Genomic DNA, 22,935 nt, shown 5'->3' with positions numbered 1-22,935 from the left:
GCAGGAGGAACCTTAAATTACTATGTGCAAGAAGCCAATCTGAAAAGGCTTCATATTATATGATTCCAACTCTAGGACATTCTGAAAAAGGCAAAACAATGGAGAGGGTAAAAAGAGTGGTGGTTGCCGGGGGGTTGGGTGGGTGAGGGACAGAAGATTTTCAGGGCAACGAAACTTCTCTGTATAATATTACAATGGTGGATACGTGTCATTATACATTTGTCAAAACCCACAGAATGTACAGCAAGACTGAACCCTAATGCAGACCTTGAGGTGACAATGATGTGTCACTGAGGTTCATCAATTGTAACCAATGTACCACTGTGGTGTGGTGGGGCACGTGGATACGAGGGAGGCTGTGCAAATGTGGGAGCAGGTGGTATATGGATATATATGGTGGTATATTATATATCTCTGTACCTTCTGCTCAATGTTGCTGTGAACCAAGGGGTGCCTGAGTGGCTCAGTTAGCTAAGCGTCTGCCTTTGGCTCAGGTCACGATCCTGGGTCCTGGGATCGAGCCCCATATGGGTGGCAGGAGGGTCCCTGCTCAGTGGGGAGCCTGCTTCTCCTTCTCCCTCTGCTGCTCCCCCTGCTTGTACACTCTTGCTCTGTCAAATAAACAAAATCTTTTAAAAAAGATACTGCTGTGAACCTCACACTGCTCTAAAACAGTCACTAAAAAAAAAAGAATGAATGCAGTAATATACTCCCTGTACCAAATACACTCCTCTCTCCACATACTGGGGAGCGGCTTGGCACAGACTTACGTTAGGCAGCTCCGGGACGGAATCTGAACTCCACTATTTATTAACCTTGGCCATGTGAATTCTGAACCTCGGTGCCCTCATCTGAAAATCGGGGGTCACGCTGCCACAACTGTAAAGTATTTGGCACTTAATAGCAATCAGCAAGCTTTAGTGGCCTCTTCCTCAAGCTAGGCAATCAAACTTGAGATAAACTGAGCTTATCTGCCTCTGTCAAAAGCTCTTTGGACTCTCAAAGGAACACGTTTTGTTGGGTGGACTGAAGCTTTCTACCTGAGGGTTTACAGCTGGGCCCGAGGGCTTCCGCAGGAAAGGAAACCTACCCAGCCCAGGTCTCCAGAGAACCCCCAAGCCAAATGGAATGAGGGGCTCCCGGCCTCAGCTTCTGGTGCTGAGAAGGGTGATTCCTTCGCAAACCAACAACGTGGAACGCCAGCACGCCTACCTACCGTGTTTAGTTTGAGAGCCCGGCTGAATCCTTCTGTAACCCAATTAGGGGGGGAAAGGCCTTCATTATAAAGGCTTTGCTCTAAAGATCCACATTCCTCCCCAAACACTTTTGACCTAAGTCGGCTTAAAGTCCTAGGCAGCCAGCAGCAGCCGGGGTGAACGAAGCCACCCCTCCTATCCAGGGGCCTGGATTCCAGAAACAAAAGAGCAGCCTGCGAGGGGCGGCCTATAAAGCCCTCCCGGATTAGGCAGGCACTTGGCAGGCGCTCAGCAGCCAGTGTGGGCGGGAAGGGGCAGGAACCGGGCCAGGCAGTGACCTTCCTCCCAGCAGGGCAGGGGCAACATCAGAAAGGGGGGGGGGGGGCACCGATGACTAGAGGCAGCGGCACAGGCAGAGGCTTCCAGAAACTCTCTCCCAAGCCACCGGCCCTTTATCACCTGGACCTGACGGGAGAAAACGGCTCCTCTGCTACATCTGGACAGGAGCCATCCAGGGACACGGGGACAGGTGGCCATGATGCAGTTCAGCTGTGGGGGTGGAATCTGCCCTACAGAAAACTGCTTATGTTATCAAAGCAGTTCATTTTGGTTTTTAAAAAGAGTAATAGTAAAAAACAAAAACAAAAACAAAACAGTAGCAATAGACAAGAAAAAATTGTTATATATACAACAAAATGTTAACAGCGGTATCTTGGAGGGCTCAGATCTTGTGTGATTTTTATTTTCATGCTTTCGACGTTGTGGATTTTTTAAAAAACACTCAAAGTAAACAAACTCAAAGAACAGACTGGGAGTTGTCGGAGTTGTCAGAGGTGTCAGAGGTGTCAGAGGTGTCAGAGGAGTGTCCGAGGTGGGAGATGGGCGAAATGGGTGAAGACAGTCAAAAGGTACAAACTTACAAGTATAAAGTAAATGAATGCTGGGGGGTAACGTGCAGCGTGGTGCCTATAGTTAGGAATACGGTATTGTAGTACATTTGAAAGTTGCTGAAAGTTGATCTTAAAAGTTCTCATCACAAGAAAAAAAATGTAACTGTGAAGTGAAAATGCTAATAACTACACTTGATGTGGTGATCATTTCCCAATGTATAAAAATATTCAATCCTTATGTTGTACACCTGAAACTAATATAATGTTACGTCAATTAAAAAATAGATTGTTTCAGGGATGAAAACTAGAGCATGGGGAATACAGTCACTATACTGTAATAACACTGCATGGTGACATATGGTAACTATATTTATGGTGAGCACAGCTTAATGTATAGAATTGTCTAATGACCATGTTAGACACCTGAAACTAATATAACATTGCATGTCAATTATTTTTTAATAAAAACAAATTAGGGTGCCTGGATGGCTCAGTCAGTTAAGCGTCTGCCTTCGGTTCGGTTCAGGTCATGATCCCAAGGTCCTGGGATTGAGCCCCACGTCAAGGCCCATGTCAGGCTCCCTACTTAACAGGCAGTCTGTTTCTCCCTCTCCCTCTGCTCTTCCCCTTGCTTGTGCTCTCTCGCACATGCTCTCTCTCAAATAAATAAAATCTTAAAAAAAAAAGTAAATAACATTAAAAAGAAAAGACTGAAACTTAAAAAAACATTCAATGTGTAACCGATATGAATTTTTAATTACTGTGTTTCCAGTCTGAAAAGAAAAGCAGGGAGGGCCTGGATACTTACCATATTAAGGCCCAGCTCACAATGTATCCCCAAGGATGCCTGGGCAACCCCACATCATCACCATGAGAAAATCACCGTTTCTAAGAACATGCCCCATGCGAGCCCCGTGCTAAATCTCCCACCTTGTCCTTACAAGATGCAAGGTCTCACTCAGGTCCAACTCAGTAGTGTTCTTTCTCTTTTCTTTTTTTTTTTTTTTTGCTTTTTACTAGTCATAAATTATATATTCACTGACAAATTTTTGAACGTAGAAAAAAATAACAAATATCACTACTGATCTCTCATGCACAGAGAGGTCTTATTCGGCTGTTTTTCTCTGTGCAAACTTCCACAAAGTGGAATCATAATCTACAAGTGGATCATAATCCACTTCCCCTTTCAGATGGCATGGAAACCATGAATAGCAGCTGAGCCTTTCATCCTAGTAAGGTTGTGTTGTGACTCCACCAGACCTCCATTCTGGACATTTGGGCCATTTCTCTTCCTTGCAGGGTCTGTTCTGGAACTCATCAGACAGGCCTTCCCTGACCTCCCTCCATGCCACAGCAGCCCACGTGTTCCCACACTGCACAGTGGCTGTCAAGTAAACGGTCTACCTGCTTATTAACTGTCCTCCTCCTTCCACCTGCAGAAAGTGATCTCTGTGAGAGAAGGAGCCACTTTTCTCTCCAGGTCTCGGCTGTACCCCCGGCATGTGGCACACAGAAAGGGTTAATGAATACCTACCGAATGAGTGAATGAATATATGAACACACGAATGGAATGGAGTGTTCTTCGTGATGAATACAGGTGTGACCCCAGCCAACACCTGCTGGAGGAATGCTTTCTTTGCCTGTGGCCATCCCAGCCCCACCCCTGACACCCTTGTCCAGTCCTGTATCTTTCCTGGGGGGACTAATGAGGAGTGTGTCGCGGGGACTGCCCTGAGTGGGAAACTCCGCTGTGATGAGGGACACTTCTATGACTAGAGGCACCATTCTGGGGGAAAGGAAGGTGGTACACGTCCAGAAAGGCTTTAGAAACCACTCTGCTTGCTGACCAAGAGCTCTGTCTGGGGGTTCCAAAGCTGAAAGAGGATTATCTGAGAAGGATAGTGCTCCGAGAAAGGCCAAGGACAAGTGAATCACAAGGCCTGCAAAGCCCAAGCTGGGACGCACGCAGAGGCAGCGGGCTGCCTGGACAGGCTTCGGAAGCCTGCAGGCCTGTGTCTCCCCTCCCCCACAGAGGCAGTGACCTTGCCAGAGGCAGCAAACACTCTCCACCTGGCTGGGCTCAGATATGCCCCGGAGAACCAGTGAGGCCAGGCTGAAGTGCAGTTCAACAGGCCCCAGCCCATGGCCAGGACAGCTGGGCAAGGACCCTGGCCTGTCACTGCTGCAGGACAGACAGATGGGGGAGAAAATTCAGCCTGTGCTCTTCACACCCAGGTTCTGCCGGCATTTTGAGGCTAACCTCAGAGGAGTTTGGAGGTCACGTGCACTGTAAAAGCTCAGCCAGTCACCCCTGTTTTCTACTATTAAGGGAGGAAGGGAAGTCTTCGTTTTAACCCCTGGTGTCCTGCACTGTGTTGTTCTCTAACTGCCTTATGGTTCTACTTCTCATTGTTAACCCACTCTTCCTTCAGATCTAGCTGAGAAGTCACTTCTGAAAAGTGTTTCCTGGTCATGCCCCTGTCACATATTCTCTAAGCATCTAGAACTTTGCTCCATCCGTCCGTCCATCCATCCATCCGTTCACTTTTAGTGTCTTTTTTCACTCCTCAACTCTAAACAATCAGGAAGAAAGGGATGGGTTCATTTTGCTCAACTCTGTGACCCCACTACTTGACACAAAAGAGACACTTTATAATTACCAAAATGTTCCAATTTGGACAAAGGCAAATACTTGAAATGAAAAGGTAAGTAAAAATGAGTTGTTCCTGATCTTAGATTGAATGAAACGATCATAGCGTACAATTCCAAATACTCATGGAGACCAGAGAGGAGGTATAAAAGCCTGGGGATGCTGAATTCTAGGGGTGACAGAAAGCTCTGTCCTTGCCTTGGGGTGGTGGCATGTGCCTCAGTCTACCCAATAGCAATAGAGAGTGAACAGAGAGGAAGCCGGTAGTGTTTTACAAGGGACTGGGAACTTCAAAGTGATAAATTATACAGTCTATACTCAGACATTTCAGAGGCAATGTTTCCCAATGTGTGTTCTGTGACATCCCAGACCCAAGGTTCGCTCGAAGGGATCTTCGAGCCATACTATATACTGCGTACTACTTTGTTCCTTCCTAAAAGGAATCATTTATCAGCTCACTGGAAGCCCTGAAACATGTTCAGGAAAAAACATAGTTTTAGGAAACTCAAGGTTAAATCTGTTTAACCACAGATCACCATCACCACCATCACTTTTGGTGGTGGGGCCGGGGGGAAGTGCAGAGTAACATCCCAGAGAGCACATTCTGGGAGAGGTACTTTAGGGTGCTGGCAGCTGGGCACTGGTATTCTGGGAACATCAAACCCCAATGTGTCTGCAAGGTGAAACTCCAGAGAAAATCCCTGGCTCAACTCCAAGTTGATGATGTGAAGCAAAAGATTTACTGAAAAGCTCATGGAGATAAGAAAAAAAAGAAAACAAACAAACAAAAAAACCACTGCTTCCACCTGCAGAATTGCCCTGGTAAGAATTTCCACACAGCTATGGTATTAGGAGCCTAGGAATGGCACAAGAGGGTACAGATGCCAGCTCACCCAGGCAGCCAGGAGCTGAGTGCCCTGCCTTGTGAGGTCTAGGGACTGGGCTCCAAATTAAATCCTCCTTACAACTGCCCTACCTCATATATTATATTTTTTTTCCTGGAAAAAATATATATAAATTCCTAAATACATATATATGTAATATATATAAATATATACGTATATATTTAACAATTTTGGCAACTCCCAACCCTCTGCAAACACTTGGAAACCATCTATTACATTGGGTAGACTGAGGCACATGCCACCACCCCAAGGCAAGGACAGAGCTTTCTCTTTTCCCTAGAATTCAGCATCCCCAGGCTTATATACCTCCTCTCTGGTCTTCCTGCATATCTAGAATCACCCATTGTGATGAACAACTCTATACAACCTCCCATTTTATATGCATGTGTTATATACATAATTTTAAATACATATGTATCTCATTTGCCAGGTACTGTGTCCCATGCATTGTCCTCTCATCCTCCAACAGGCCGACAAGGTGGAGATTATCTTCGTCCCAGTATTCCAGACAAGGACAGCTCAGAGAGGCTATGCAACTTGCTTACGGTCACCTCACCCCATTAATAAGTGATGGATGGATCTGAATCTGGCCTTTCTGACTCCATGCTTCTAATGCTGTTCTGTAGCTTCCATGGGATAGTTTAGGTTTGTGTTTTCCTTCCAAAGTAATGTCATATTTAACTGATTATAAAATATCTGATTACTATAGGAATTATAGAAAACACATATATGAGTACAAAGAAAATTAAATTCAGCAGGAATCCCACCACTGAGAGGTAAATGTGAACAGCTACACAGGTGGGTATATGCCCCTCCAGTCTCGTTTCTCCACACACACACATGCCCCCAGTTCTCTCTCCCATCATCTGATCACCCTCCTGACAACTGTAACTCCTTCTGGGCTCTCCAGCCCAGCACTCACTCTGTTGAGGTGGACACAGTCAGTGGGACCACCACCGGTACTGGTTGGCACCCAGAGAACTGAAGCCATGCTGCACCTAAGTGGCAAATCTTGGACTTAGACATCAGAGGAACTGGCTGGGCGTGGGCTGTGACACTGCACCGAGTGTGACAACCACTTCATGAATGGCCCAAGGTGCAAAAGCAGGGCTGAGCTGCTCCCCCACACCAGCCACTGAAGGAAAACCACACCGGTCTCCTCTGTGCTTCCCACCATGCTCAGGGCTGCCAACTGCTGCCTCCCTAGGGAGGCTGGGCCTCCAGGCACTGGGCCAGCTGGTTGGGAAACAGCTTGAAGGATCGTGTCTGCCTGAGAACAAAGAGTAGCAAGACATGAAGAAACACCATGTGTAACCAAGGTGACCAACAGGAAGTGGAGACTTGCAAATTAAAAGGGAGAAAGAAAGGGGAGGGGCGTAGGTTGGTTCTTCAGAGGCCTCAGGAGAACACACCACTGACCTGAGAGGCCCTGCGAGGCTCGAAGATCACCCTCCTTCCCCTCTCTGCCCCAATTGCTTCATAAAACCCTAGGAGGTATTTTCGGTAAACAACCAACATCTCGGCGAGAATACTATTTCAACACTCAGGAGGGGGTGTCTTGCGGCACAGGGAGCCAACAATGTCGGTGACATCCCCTCCTGTTGACCCGTAAGCTTGTAGTTTATTTCTAGAGGACAGAAAGGTCACCTCAAGCCACCACATCTCTCACTGGCCCCTTGAACTCAGGAAAGGGCCAGCTCTGGACACATTCGTCCTCATTCCCAGGAGCCACTGCCCTCCAGGGTATACTCTGTGACAGGCCCAGCCACAGCTGCTGGGCATCCAACTGTGGTCAAAGACATGTGTGCCTACCTCTCCGTGGTCCCTTCCTACCCCCCTGCCCCCTGAGACCTCCCAACGCCCCCACAGACAACCCTCACAGGCTTTTAAAAAACTGTCCCCAAGCTCATTTCGGCACTTCCTGATGTGACCACATCCCTCACACCTGGGCACCCTGACCCCACCACGCAGCCTGACACAGGTCAATAGGGGAGCCACTCCCACTACCCCTGAGTCTCTCCAGCTGGGACTCCATTTCCCCTGAGGATTTATAGTTCAGGGTTTCTGCAACTGTACTTAGCTGATCATGGGCACTGGAATCTTCTGAGAATTCACAGAAAAATCAAGGCCTCCTCCTGTGCTGAGTTGGATAATGTCTCCCCAAAATCCATATCTACTCAGAACCTCAGAATGTGACTTTTTTTTTTTTTTTTGGAAATTGGGTCTTTACAGATATTATCAAGGTACAGTGAGGTTGTACTGGATTAGGGTGGGCCCTGAACCAATGACTGGCATCTTCATGGGAACAGAAAACAGAAACACGACAGACATAGAGGAAAGATAAGGTATAGATGGACACAGGAAGAAGACCAGGTGAAAGTGAGACAGAGAATGGTCTAAAGCAGCTACAAGCCAAGGAGCGCCAAGGAAGAAGCAAGGTGGGATCCTCCCCTAAGAACCTCTGGAAGGAGCAGAGCCCTGCAGACACCTTGATTTTGAACTTCTAGCCTCCAGAACTGCGAGAATATAAAATTCTGTTTTAAGCCACCCAATTGGAGGCAGCCCTAGCTGTCTTCTACATTCCCCAGATGCAGACTTACTGTATCAGACTTCCTGGGGATGCAGCTGGGCGCCCATCTGTGTCTTCCATGTGCTTCATTTGAGCCTGATGCCTGACTATATGCTCCATGAAGGCAGAGACTTTGTTTTGTTCACACTTCTATTCCCAGCAGCTGGCAGTGCTTGCCATGTGGTCAGCTTTTAAAAAAATATGTTAGGGGCACCAAGGTGGCTCAGTTGGTTAGGCGTATCTACCTTCAGCTAAGGTCATGCTCCCAGGATCCTGGGATTGAGCCCTGCCCTGGGCTCCCTGCCGCTCCCCCTTCTTGTGCTTGCTCTCTCTCTCTCTCTCTCTCTCTCTGTCAAATAAATAAATAAAATCTTTAATACACACACCCACACACACACACACACATATGTTGAATGCAAGAATGAATGTGCACCAACATTCAAGAATTACCAGTGCCTAGGTCGGGACAACTAACTTGTCCTTTTTTTAGAGCAACATTAATAATCAATGACATAATATACATCACGCATTTAACATCATCTGGCCTCTTACAGGCACCCAATAAACATCAAATCCCTTAACTTAGCGGGAGTCTCTTTAAAGAGAACACAGAAACCAGCACATGCTAGGAGGAGTTTTCTAAGAACCATGTTCACCATGAAAAAAGCCAATTGTGCTCAGCAATAGAAATTTACTTTATTCCAACTAGGAAGAAACCTGAAGCCCTTCCCTCCTTTGTTATCTGGTCCTTTGACTCTATTTCCTAAACTCTCAAGTCTCCCAACTTCCCACCCTCGTTCAGATGCCATTTCTTTGGATAAAACCACCAACACTGAAGACACAGGTTGCCAAGGTCATTTCCAGTGATCCAGCACTCCCTCCTCCTAGTACTCCCTATGCTCACAGGATACAGGTACACATTTGGGAGCCCCACATCCCCCAGCCAATGCTCCTGGGTCCTCTCCCTCCCCTCCCTCACTCACCGGTCAGCCCTTCGCAGCTCACCACGTGGCTATCACAGTGTGGCCATCACAGCATAGCCATCACAGCGTGGCCATCACACGATGCCCTGGACCCCGGGAGATGAACTTCCTCCACACTTCTCTCTGCCTAGCAAGCTTCTGCTTATCCTTTGAACCCAGCCCAAACCACACCTCCTCTTTGAAGCTTTTCACACATCTCTAGGCAACAAGGTGTCACCATCTGTACAGTGGTTAACAACGTGAGTTTTGGTGCCAGGCTGCTTGACTTCAAATCCTGGCTCTGCCACCTTCTTAGCTGTATGGCCTTAGGTAAGTCATTTAACTATCTAAACTTGAGGATGTCTCCATCTGTAAAATGGGGATAAGTACAGTACATACTAGAGGGGGCTGCCTGAGGACTACAATCATGGAAGGGAATGTTTGTCAAGCAAGCACCCATTAATGTACAGTAATGTGGACTCTTGTTACTACTGCTGAGGGTCCCCAGGGCATGGTTGAGTCCACACTGCTCACAGTGCCCCCCCAAAGTCAGGTTATACTTGGGGCTGAGTAAGTGGTGGATGAAGAGGCTGTCTGCCAATGAGGCCACTGGAGATGGTCCAAGGAAATGAGCCAGAATTTTGCCTTGCCCAGACTCAAGGTTTAGAAAGGCTGTCTGTGGCCACTAGGCTTCCTCCTTTCTCCCCAGAATGCTAAAATCCCTTCCTTCCCAAACAGGCCTCCAAGGGAAGTTCCTAACACCTGAGAAGATGTCCCTAGGGGTCTGACAAAAATTACCCCCTGAAACCACTTCATGGCCAATCTCAAAAGTAACCATGCAAAATAAACCCTGAAGTGTTGAGGGATAATGGGGTATTATGCCTGCAAATTGGTTCCAGGAAAAAAAAAATGAATAAAGATGGAAGAAGAGAACAATAACGCAAATGCATTAAAATGTTCACAACTGGGCAGCCTGGGAGCTTCAGTGGTTTAGCACCACCTTCAGCCCAGGGCCTGATCCTGGAGACCCTCGAGTCCCAGGTCGGGCTCCCTGCATGGAGCCTCTGCTTCTCCCTCTGCCCGTGTCTATTTATTCTCATGAATAAATAAATAAAAATCTTAAAAAAAAAATGATCACAATTGTGTACCATGCTGGCAACTCTTCTGTAAGTCTGATATTATTTCAAAACAGAAAGTGAGCACAAAAGGAGAGACTATCAAGAGAGATCAACTGTGAGCCAACAGCTTTGTATCACTAACTCCTGCCTTCTCACGTCACTCAGGGGAAGTGTGTTTCACCATCACCAACTTCAAGGCTGGCTGCAACTCTTCTGCTTGTCCTAAGTAAGACTCTGGACAGCAGATCACAGGGCTTTAAAGCCCCACCTCTCCCACTGAATAGGGAAACTCTGGCCAAGCATTTAAGCTCCCAGCAGCAGGATGGAGTTACTGGGAGCCACGCGCCCTACCCCATAAGCCCATGGCCCACCCTATAAGCCCGTTTCAACAGCCAAGTTCAGGAAGGCAATGTGTGGGCTGTGGGGCACAGACTCCAGATAAGGTGTCCGTGATGTGCAGTAGCCATCCTGCTTGGAACTGAAGAGGCAAAGCCCCAGCCTACCCTTTACGAGGGGGAAGCCAGTTCTAAATCAAATAATCCCTTTAATAAGTGTATAATTACAAATTGTGCCGAGTGCTGAAGGAATAACAGGGGGCGGGTCTGAGAACATAACAATGGTCCCAGGCCTGACCTTGTCTGGGAGTAAGGGAAGGCTTCTCTGAGGAAATGATGTTTGCACAGTCAGCTCGACAATAAGTAGGTTAGAGCATATTAAAATCCCACAAGAGTAGGGAAGTATAGAAAACAAATTGTTGACAGCGAACTCAAGGCAAATAATACCATGAGGAAGTAACAGGCCAAATCAAGGGTAGGGGACATTTATCAGAACAAATGACCTGGCTTCTCCAAAAAAAATCAATGTTATGGGTAAAAAATGTAAGGGAATGGTGAGGGGGCAGGAACACTACCAGAGAATAAAACACTTAAAAGTAATTTTTTAAAAATATGTATGTATGTATGTATGTATGTATGTATTTATTTATTTATTTAGGGGGGCGCAGAGGGAGAGAGAATCCCAAGCAGACTCACCACTGAGTGTGGAGCCCAATGCATGGCTTGATCCCACAATCCTGTGATCATGACTTGAGCCAAACTCAAGAGTCAGACGTTCAACCGACTGAGCCACCCAGGTGCCCCAAGAATAATTTTTAAAGAAATGTAGTATGTGGACCTTATCTGGATAATGTTTTGAATAAACCAATGATAAAAGCCATTTTTGAGACAAGTGGAGAAGCTATATATGGACTGGACAAAAATAGATATTAATGAATTATTAATTTTGCGAGATGTGATAATGGCATAGTTGTTATATTAAAAAAAGATCTGTTAGCAGATATTTATAGGTAAAATGACATGCTGTCTGGGAAATAGAGGAAATAAGTACTATGCTTGGTGGAAGATACATAGGGATTCGTTTTACTGTTTTTGTGTATCTTTAAAAATATCTATTATAAAAAGTTAAAAAGACAGAGATATGCTCCAGAGTCAGACGTGCACGTAGTTGTCTGGGTTTTTCACAATGACCAGAAAAATCAATAGCCATTATGTGCAAAGCTGTCTTTCACAGCATTAGATCTAATAGGTCCAACATATTTTAGTGTATTAGATGAACCACAACAAAACCAATTCCCTTCTGATGGTCATTTAGGTTCTTTCCAACTTTTCCTTAGTTATTGAATCTAGTTCCTGATTCTTCTAGTGACCCTCCCCCCCATTCTCGTAACCCCCAGCCCCCTACCCAAGTCACTGGATGGTCAAGTTCTGGACTAAGTAGCTCATGGTACCAGTGAGGATGTCTCCATCACAAAGAATGCCTAGGCTCTGGCACCACCTGCTCCTGTGACCTCCAAGGGAGCCGATGTCTCAGGACAATCAAATGTCCTGAGCTTCAAGAAGGATTCAGTTTCTTTTTTTTTTTTTTTTAAAGATTTATTTATTTATTTATGATAGACAGAGAGAGAAAGAGAGAGGCAGAGACACAGGAGGAGGGAGAAGGAGGCGCCATGCCGGGAGCCCGACGTGGGGCTCTATCCCGGGACTCCAGGATCACACCCTGGGCCAAAGGCAGGCGCTAAATTGCTGAGCCACCCAGGGATCCCCCAGTTTCTTTTTTTTAAAAAAAGATTTTATTTATTTGAGAGAGAGACAGAGGGCATGAACAGGAGAAGCAGAGGGAGGAGACTCTCCACTGAGCCAAGAGCCCGACGTGGGGCTCGATCCCAGGACTCTGGGATCATGACCTGGGCCAAAGGCAGCCACCCAGCCACCCAGGTGCCCCAAGGATTCAGTTTCTAAGTACGTGCCACTTGAGGGTAGGGAGCAGCCCAAGCTGAGGGGGCTAAGAGAGAGCATTGGGAGTTTTCTGGTCAGAGTGGAAGATTACCCCCACAGCCCTCACCCAGCCTGACATGCATCCCAGGCTAGATCCCTGCTGCAGATGGGGCTCCCCAGGTCCTGGAAGATACTGAGAGTTCCCTTCTCATACCCCTCCAGCCTCCAGTGCTGTTCCCACTCTGGGTTCTGATTCCTTTCAAACACAGTCAGGAGATGCCATTTTGACCTATCTAAAGGCCACTGATTTTTTTTTTTTTTTTTTAAGCAATATCTAGGTCTAGCAAAGCTGCTGGGAAGCAGGCACTCTCCCACACCATTAGTGGAAGTACAAGCAGATGCAACCTTTCAGGAATTTATTAACTGGTGATATGCAAAGTTCTTCTGAAATTGTTGTGAACAACAATTTCATTTTAGGAATTTATTCCCACAACCACACTCACAGACAGACTAGAGTCACTACCACGGTGCAATTTATAATCAAACGGTACACTAGAAATGCCTCAGAGGACAAGAGAGAAATGGATGAAAGAGCTGTGTTATATACATAAGCAAATGGACTACTACTCAACAGGAAAAAGAACTCCTAATAGACACAACAACATGGACAAATTTCAAACACATTATGTGAAGTATAAAAAGGCAGACAGAAAAAGAGTACATATGGGTAACTCTACTTATATGAAACTCCAGAAAAGACAAATACAGTCCACAAATAGCAGATCCTTGCCTGGGGTTGGGAGCAGGATGGAGCACAGGGGAGCTTTCTAGGTTGATGGCAATGTCCTGTAACTTTTTTTAAGATCTTTTTTCAAGTTTATTTATTCAAGCAATCTCTGTACCCAAAGTGAGGCTTGAACTCATGACCCAGAAAAATCAAGAGTCACTTGCTCTACCAACTGAGCCAACCAGGTACTATGGCAATGTTTCATATCTTGAATATGGTGGTAGTTACATGAGTGCATACATTTATCAAAACTCACTGTGCACTGTAAACTGTATGCACACTTAAGATCTCTACATCATACAATTTTAAAAAAGGAATAAGCAGACCTACTTAAATATCCAACAAGGAGATGAGCCAATTAAATCCTGGTATGTCCACACAATAAAACATGATACATGATATTGTAGAAAAATAGTAAATGATATAACTATAAAAGCTATAGATAGCTTTTTTAAAACTATATATACATACTACAATAGTATGTACTTTTTCTCTTTTTTTTTGTACTTTTTTTTCTTAATATACTATAGTATAGTACTTTTTTTATAGTACAATAGTATGTACTTTTTTTCTTAACTATACTATAACTATACTTTTTTTCCTAACTATAATATACATACTACAATAGCATTTTGTAAGATAAAAATATATATATTTAGGTAAAAAATGACCAAGAAGGAATATTCCATCCATTTGTTCAGTAAAAATTTGAGTATCTACTATATACCTTTATAGTTACAATGAGCAGAAAAGACCAAAAAAAATTCCTTCTGGTCATGGAGATTCTGTTCACTGGCCTCACAGGAAATATTTAAATTCCTAAACATATTTAAAAAATCAAATGGTACAAGAAAGTATAAATTATACTACACTTGTGTTAGAACACACATACACATGTGTGTTTGCTTATGCATAGAATAACTGGAAGGATTCACGAGAAGCTGAAATCAGTGGTATCTTTTAGGATGGGAAGCTAGGGGCATGGAACAGGGTGGAAGGAAACCTATTCACCATCTACCTTTTTATATAGCTTAGTTTTTAATCATGTTTTCATATTACTCATTCTAAATAAGCACAATTGCTTGTTTCTCATTTTTTTTTTGCTCATGTCCAATAACCAGGAATTGGGTGCAGAACAATAATGCAGAAGTGTGTGCATGATATACTGTGAAATGAGCAGAGTGTTTTGAGACAAGATATTTTCCATTTTTACTAAAAAAAAAAACAAAAACCAAAAACCAAAATAAAAATGTATCATGATGGCATGCAGACAAAGGAACAGAAGAATCTAACCCAAAATATCAACAGAGATTACTTCCAAGTGCTGGGACTGTAGGAGGAATTTTACTTTCTTCTGTTTGCTTGTATTTATTTTTGCAGTCTCCTAAACAAACAAGCAAAAAAACCCCCAAAACAAAATACAACCCCACCCTACTTTGTGTGTATGTGTATGTTTAATAACTTAAAAAAAAAAAAAAACCGAGAAGAGAGAAAACAGCAGACCCACAGTGTCACCTCTTTCTGCCAGGTGCCCAGATACACCAGAGAATCGTTGGCTGCACTCCCTTTCCCCAAGGGGCTATGTGGTTTAGGAAGACAAAGAACAAGTCAAGGGCAAAGGCACAGGGCCAGCTCAAAGCCTTAAACGTCCTCCCCTCACTCAGCAGAGGCTTCCCCAGCCAACAGGGGTGCCCGCCAACCCTCCACCCCACCCCCAAATCCAGAGGTCCCAAAGGCTGCCCAAGGAGGCCCATACCCATGCATTCCCCCCGGGACACCTGAGAGACAGGTGCAGCAGGGATCGCACTCCCTTGAGGTGCAGATGAAAGGAAGGCTCCAAGATAATTTGCTTCTTCCACTGGTAAGATGCACGGAGACCAAGTCTCAAGTGGGTGCTGTGGGCACACTGAGCGCTTCTGTCATCTAAGACCAGGGCGGCTCCGGAGAAAGCAGGAGTTCTGATTCAGTTTTGTCCCTGGCTCCCTTCAGAAAACAGGTGGGGGTGCTGGTGTCACAGAGCCTCAGAGCTGAGGCCTCTATGAAGGACGTCTCACCAAGCTCCCCACCCCACCCCATTTCCCAACCCACCTTCCATCCTCACTATACAACCAACCCACCTTCCATCCTCACTATACAACCCCTGGGGGCAGCCCAGATCAGGCTTGCAAACAGGCCTGTGGGAAACCCTGCTGAGACAAAAAAACCTCACTTTCCCCAGCAGCATCAGGTCTCCCTTGAAGACCATAACCAGAAAGCAGCCCTGTTGACAGGTAAGGGCATGTCAAAACCAGCAACTGGGGTCTGAAAGGCTTAAAGGACACCTTTCTGGAATTAAGCCGGGCAGACATATCCCATCACTAGTGTCTAGAGCATTTTCTTTTTCTTTCCTTCCCTCCTTCCTTCTTCTCCCTCCCTCCCCACTTCCTTCCTTCCTTCCTTCCTTCCTTCCTTCCTTCCTTCCTTCCTTCCTCCCTCCCTCCCTCCCTCCCTCCCTCCCTCCTTGTTCTGTAAGTCTAGGCCACTGCTACATCTCTTGGTAAAGATTTTATTTACTAGAGAGAGAGAGAGAGAGGACACAAATGAGCTAGAGCAGGAGGGGAAGGGGTAGAGGGAAAAGCAGACTGCCTGCTGAGTAGGGAGCCCCAGAGCCCAACACAGGGCTCGATCCCAGGACCCTAGGATCACGACCTGAGCTCAATGCAGACACTTAACTTACTGAGCCACACAGGTGCCCTTAGAGCATTTTCTTATTGGCAGATCCAGTTTTGTCTGCATGATTTGGGAACAACTGTCTCCTGAGTATGCAGAAACCCAAAAGGAGGGGAAGGAAATAGAAAACCAATTACGGTGTGAAGCATGGACTTAGATCAGCACTTTGTATAAATGTTCAGCCTTGCAGTAGGGAAGTTAAAGGAATTTCGGGAGAAGAGTGAGAAGAAAAAAAACATTGATATTGGAAGGGATAAATAAAAGGATATGAAAGCTTTAGAAGCCACTAGAAAATGGTGTGGCCTTAACCCAGGGGCAGGGGACCGAGCTGGGGTGAGATCCTACCACCTGCGGCTGTCAGGGCTCAGGTAAGAGAAGGAGGCCTGGAGGTGTCCCCTCCCCTGCTCTGAGAAGTGAGAACACCATCATGTCCACCCCAGGGACAGGCAATAGGAGAGGCCACATCACTTGAGGCTGAGAAGCACCACACACAGGTGAGGTACCAGAACTCAATAAGGAAGGCCCTGGCCAGGCACTCAGCCCTTCCAATGCCCAGAGTCAGGCCAGAGCCCAGGACTGCTAGCTTCTCAGGGTGGTTTCTAGAAAATCCAAGAGAGCCGTTGTAACATAGATTAAACCGCAGAGCCTTCAGTGCTCTAGACGGCAGAGCCTTGATTGTCTCCTGACACTCGTTTCCAATCTTTGTTAAAATGGGTGTTTTTGCAAATGAATTTATGTTCAAGCTCTGATCCAATGATCTGGTTGCTCTCCACAGTTACCTACACCCCCCGAGTCTTCTAGTTTCCCATCCATAAAACAAGGTCAATGCCAGCACTAGGGCAGATATGAGATGTAAATGAGACAGCACATGGGGGGCATGCTTGGCACACCGCCTGCAACAGTAATTGCTCAATAGACAGTAGCTGCCAACGTTATCATCACTAAATGTCATCTGTTGATGGTATTTAGGAAGATCTTTGTATAAATTCAGCCACAAATCAATAAAAATGTCCTTTATCAGTCTACTGGTTTAAGAAACATGGTCTTACGTAGCTAAAGTTCTCTAAGAGTGCAACGAAGCAAGCTTCAGAAGTAGGCTGATTGCTCTGCAGATCTGGGGCAGGGCAAGAAGACCCCCAAGGTATCATGTGACCCCCGATTCCAGGAGGAGGCGAATAGGATGAAGGAGAGAACATCTGGCACACAGGCTCCCCAGGACTCCTGAAGATAAAGCTACCAGATTATGCCAAGTAGGGCTTGTCGACATGACTTTGGGAGGATGGGATATTAAATTTAGTTTAATTTTATTTTATTTAAGATTTTATTTATTCATGAGAGGCACAGAGAGAGAGGCAGAGACATAGGCAGAGGGAGAAGCAGGCTCCCTGCAGAGAGCCCGATGCAGGACTCGATCACAGGACCCCGGGATCGCGACCTGAGCCGAAAGCAGACGCTCAACCACTGAGCCAACCCAGCACCCAGGATCTTAAATTTTAAACTAGTTCTAAAGCTCACTTTAAACTTAAGGTGCGTTCCTCTTTGGGGGGAAGAAAGAAAAGGTGACTCTCAGCTTTAATCTGAATACTCATGGGGACATGCAACTGGTTACCGAGGAAACACCACCAACAGTCTCACTGTCACCACTGGCAGTGAGGATCTGTTCCTCCCCTCAGGTTCACTGAAGGATCTGTTCCTCCCCTCAGGTTCACTGAAGGAGTTCAAGGGCACAGGTGTTACAAGTAAGAAAGCTAACCCCACTGTATTGGTTGGTAGCCCCTGGCCCCAGAAAGTAGCTGGAGAAAGGGGTTCTAGGTCAGTTTCAACAGAAGCAATACGACCAGGAAGGATGACAAAGGGGGCAACTGAAGGCTGAGCATGGAGTAAAGGCAGCTTGAGAAGGAGACCGTTCTTCAGAGCCTAATGGGTAGGAGGAGGGCTGCTTCACAGTCAGGATGCTTGAGACTAGCTGCTTAGATTTTGCTGATGGGTGTCTAGCTGCTGGGTCCCAGGTGCGTGACTTTAGGCAAACTGATGCCTTTCCCAGCCTCAAAACCCTCACGATCCAATAGCCCAATGGGATAATGATGCCTTTCTTCACAAGGACTACCTGTCGCACTTGTGAAGCCTTCTAAGGGTGGTCACAAACCCCAAGCCTTACTCTAACCACACGCTACATGAAAGTGACTGTCGGTTTCACATTCGGCCTCACATTTAACAATCGTTAAGTGGAAGAGGCACAATGCCTGTCACGTGCCTACCACGAATCTCCCATAGTCCTCCAGTCCTCTCACTCCCTCCTAACATTCCTATCTTCCTATCAACTACACCCCGCCCCCCCCCCTCCCCCCCACCGTTACAGAAGAGAAAACTAAAGAAGATTCATTCTTTTCACCACTCCACTCAGATCAGAGGACTCTATTCTGGACACTGACACCTGGCACTGAACAAGACAGACACAGGCCTGTTCTTACAGAGCACACATTCTAGCATAGGGGGAAAGATGATAAGCAGAAAATAATTCCAGATACTGGTAAATACTATCAAGAAAACAAGACAGGATGAGTTGATAAGAGAGACACAAAGGAATAGTAATAGAGAAAAGCAGACTTCAAATAGAGGGAACAGCCAGTGCAAAGGCCCTGAGACACAAAATGAGCTTGACTCATTCAGGTAAGAGAAAGGAGGAAAGAGTGGGAGGCAAGGTAGGAGAGCAGGCCAGGGCCCAACTGTGTCAGGTATTACAGGTAGAAGTAACTGTGAGTGCAATGGGATGACACTGGAGGTCTTTAAGCAGGGAACTGACACGATCTAAGTTCCAGTATTAGTGGGAAGAATGGACAATGGGGGCACCAGGTTCAAAGAATTTCAGAGAGTTTAAACAACCAGCTCAGAGTTTGATCCCCGTAACTAGTTTGCGTTCAACACCACAGTTCATTTCCACGTGTCGCATTTTACATTCAGTAGTATAATGCTATTCTGGAATCACACATCTGACAAAGTGCGGCTCCCATTCTCTCTGTGATCCAGCCTTGTTTCCTGCGTTAATCGAGTGAGCCTAACAGATATTTACTAAAATACTGCTCTGGGAAAAATAAAAGGCCAGCCCTCAATCCTTAAGAGAGGTGAGGCTGGTATGGATACCAGCTTCCCCCTGTCCACACATTTCTCTGCAAACTCTCCATGAAGCCAAATTGTCTCAAACTATCTGCTTCTTTGAACAGAGACAGGAAATAAAGAAGAAAAATAGTTAACATATTGGGAAGGCGGGACACTATAGCCAAAGGAACATGGGATTTCCCCTTATAAGATTAACTTCAAGACCACAGATGACCCTGGGCATCAAGCCCTGGGTGAGGTTTTTATTTCTAATCTGTAAACCCTGGACAAAGCTGCCCTCCCTCTGAGGTGGGCAGCCCAGAGGAAACTAAGCGCTCTGGCGTGGTGAGACACAACGGGGGACTGCCTGCCCCTGCTCCTGAGTGGCTGGGAGACTCATAAAGATTGGGGATTCTCAGGTGACTGAGCTGATTTAGTTTATACTGCTCTCAGAAATCCTTCCTGCTACAAAGGGACAAATTAGGTCAAAGTCATTGCTGCTAACCTAAGAGCAGAACTGACAAGCACCATAAACACGGAAGCCCAGGTTCCATGGCAGTTCTCACTACTTCACTTAGCCACCACCTCCAGAAAAGGACCAAGACTACACTGCCTGGTCTACCAACCCACTATCCCTGCTTTCTAACTTCACACCAAGACTTTGATTTCTTCTCCAGATGCCCAGAATGAGCTGTGCCTTGGCCATTCTGTTCCAAGAAGAAGACCAAAGGAAGCAGAAAAAAGCTACAGCGCGGTAACCAACGCAAGACAGAGGTAGACTAGGAGGTACAGAAAAAAAGAAAACATAATTTGGCTGGAAGACAGCTACTCCCTGATGAGGGGGTGGAAAACTCTGGATATGGGATGCCTGGGTGGCTCAGCGGTTGAGCATCTACCTTTGGCTCAGGGTGTTGTCCCGGGATTCCGGAATCGGGTCCCACATCAGGCTCCTTGCAGTGAGCCTGCTTCTCCCTCTGCCTATGTCTCTGCCTCTCTCTCTGTGTCTCATCATGAATAAATAAATAAAAATCTTAAAAAAAAAAAAAAGCCTGGATAGCTGGTGACTTTTTAAGCAGAACTCCATAGACACTGGATACAAATGCACTGGATGCGGGACCTGTTGGTGTAGGGACCCCGGTATCCCACCAGGAAGACGTCTCCCTCCCTATGTTGGGCTGAATAATATCCATCCCCCACCTAGCCCAGTGCCAATTCATGTCTACCTAGAATCTCTGAAGGAGACCTTACCTGGAAATAGGGTCTTTTCAGATGTAATTAGTTAACAAGAGATCATATGTGATTAAAGTAGATCCTATTCCAATGACTAGTGTCCTTAAATGGAGAGAAAACAGACACGCAGATAGAATGCCCTGTGACAACCAAGCCAGGGTCGGAATGAGGCATCTAGAAGCCAAGGAGCAGCAAAGATTAGGGTGGCCCTGCCAACACCTTGATTTTGGACGCCTGGCCTTCACAATTGTGAGAGAACCCATTTCGGGTGTTCTTAAGTCCCCTTGTCACAGTAGCCCTAGAAAACCAATACACTCCTTAATATCACACCTGTTTCTCAAACCACCCTTCCCAGTCTCAGTCCAGAGGCAGAAGGCAAGACACAAAGGCCATGTCACCAATCTGCTTGGGGGTATCTACCTTCCGCAGTGCCCATCGGCACATTTTCCTTTTCCTTTAAGTGAGGGGAGTGAGTGCAGGGATCACATTTCAGCTGTCCCCAGAGACACACTGGCAGGGGCAGGGGAGAGTTTGTTTTCTCCCCACTTCCTCCCAGTTTCATAGCCTCTCATTTAGACTAGTGTTTCTTAAACTGTATTCAGTTCCATCCTAGAGATTTCTTTTTTTGAGGGGGGGGGGCATAACTGTACATACCTTACACTGTCACTTACCACACGTCTTTCTACCGAGTCACAACTTTTATTATCTTAAAAGAAACTGCTACATCTTTATAGTCGGTGGGAATCAGCATCATTTATCCTATGCAGAACTTGCTAGGTATGCATTTTTAAGTTTCACATTAAAAATAAACGCACAATCACTTTTTAAAAAAAAAATGTACTATTTAAAATCATCTCAGGTGTCAATACTGCGGGAAATACGGCTTTAGGGAGTACAGTGACCATCTCCGTGTAGAGGTCTGGGTTCCTAAAACCAGTTAAAGCACTCCCAGTCTCCGGTTTGCCCCCCTCCCCGCACCCCACCCCGACACTCGGGGAGAGAGGTAAGGGCTGCAAGAAAGCGAGGCGCCCGGAGTGTCCAGTGCCTACGCGGACATCGGATCCAGACCCCACTAAGGACGCGCCCCAGGACCGCGGCGGGAGGAACTGACCTTCTCACGCAGGGTGCAATGGACGTCCGAGGCGACGCGCCCTTCCCACCACGGCTCATCCATCCTCGGGGACGCGGCGCCGCGAGCCGACGCTACCGGGCTCTCGGGGCGCTCCCTGCGTGGACACGGCAACTTGAGCAGCCGCAGCCGCAGCCGCAGCCGCAGCCGCAGCCGCAGCCGCAGCCCGGCCCCCGGGCGCCCACCCCCCGCGTCCCTACCCGGGCTCGGCCCCGGGGCCCCGGCCGGCGCGGCGGAGCTGCGGGTCCCCTCTGCCCTCTGCCCTCCGCCCGCGGGAGCCGGGCCGACCCGGCGCCGTGCAGCAACTTGGCGGAATTTCGATCTCCCTTTTCGCAAAAGTTGCCGCGAAAGTTGTGGACCGCGCTAGGTCCGCCCGAGCCCGGGGCTCCGGCCGCGGCCACCGGCTCGCCGTCCCCAGCTCCTCCCCCGCCGCCCAGCCTTTGTCCTGCTCCCACATCCTGCCCCGGAGCCGGGGCGAGACTCACGCATCCCTCTCCGGGCGTGGGGGGCGGGGGCGCGCGGGCCCCGGGAGGGCCGAGCCTGCGGAGCCTGCGGAGCCCGGGGAGCCCGCGGAGCCCTCGGAGCCCTCCGGCGCCCGCACGCGTCCGCGCGCGAACCGGGCGCTCCCCGCTCCCCGCTCCCGCCGCCGCCGCCGCCGCCGCCGCCGCCGCGCCCCTGCCCGTGCGCCCGGGTCCCGCCGCGGCTCGCAGCCTCCCGGCCGCCGGGGGCCTCCCTCCCTCGCTGGGGGAATTGGGGGCCGGGCGCCGCGCATGCGCCGCCGGCCCGCACCCCGCGGGGCGGGGGGCGGGGGGCTGGGAACTGGAGTCTTTTCTTTCGCCGGCGCTGGCTCGGCTTCCTGCCCGCCCTCCTCCCCCGCCTGGGTGGAAAGCCTCCTCTCACCTTCGCGGGGACTCGGGGTGGCCTCCCGGGCGCGCGGCGGGCGGGCGGGCGGCGGGCGGGAGCGCAGGCCCCGTGGCGCCACCTGCGCGCACCACGCGGGAGGCGCGCGGCTCCCCCAAGTCCGGTCTCCCGCCCGCGCAGCCGGAGCCTGTCCCACGTAGGTTCCACCTGTTTTTTTGTTTTTTTCTTTCTTTCTTCTTTTTTTTAAACTTGTCCTGCGTTGGGGAGGTGGGTCTCCAATTCCCACGAAAGCTCCAGAAGAGCCGCCCTGGTTATCCACGACTCATTAATTCTAAAAGAGGATCGAGGGAATAAAACTGGTATTTATTGTGTTCCTGCAGATTGTAGATCTGCGTCCCAGGTTGGCGGAAAACCAGTCTTTTTGAAGGGTACGGTGGGTGGAAAGCATGATCATTTCAGTGCAGCTGATTGTTTTAGGAAAGGCACTCCCTTGAATCAGCTGATCTATTGGCACACTGGTAGGCTCTCCTCCTGGCAGATTGGTTTTTCCCCCCCTGATA

General features: G+C 47.7%; 1 protein-coding gene across 2 annotated transcripts in view; it reads right to left on the bottom strand.

The window, feature by feature from the left end:
• CCNJL (cyclin J like) overlaps positions 1–22,433 on the bottom strand; it is a 56,185-nt gene extending 33,752 nt beyond the window's left edge. The window contains exons 1-2 of one of the 2 annotated variants that reach the window (XM_049109188.1): positions 22,415–22,433; positions 21,497–21,611 (exon numbers count right to left, since the gene is read on the bottom strand). In XM_049109188.1, the coding sequence (XP_048965145.1) occupies positions 21,497–21,559 (63 nt within the window). In that variant the 5' untranslated portion in view covers positions 21,560–21,611; positions 22,415–22,433. Of the gene's footprint in view, positions 1–21,496; positions 21,612–21,999; positions 22,035–22,414 lie in introns of those variants that run through there. The other variant, XM_025434657.3, reaches the window with a different exon arrangement.
• Between the last annotated feature and the right edge of the window lie 502 nt (positions 22,434–22,935).

The sequence above is a fragment of the Canis lupus genome, chromosome 4 (assembly GCF_003254725.2).
Source record: "Canis lupus dingo isolate Sandy chromosome 4, ASM325472v2, whole genome shotgun sequence".
NCBI classification, from domain to species: Eukaryota; Metazoa; Chordata; class Mammalia; order Carnivora; family Canidae; genus Canis; species Canis lupus.
The sequence above is the reverse complement of the archived record's forward strand: the minus strand, read 5'-3'. Positions and strand labels throughout refer to the sequence as shown.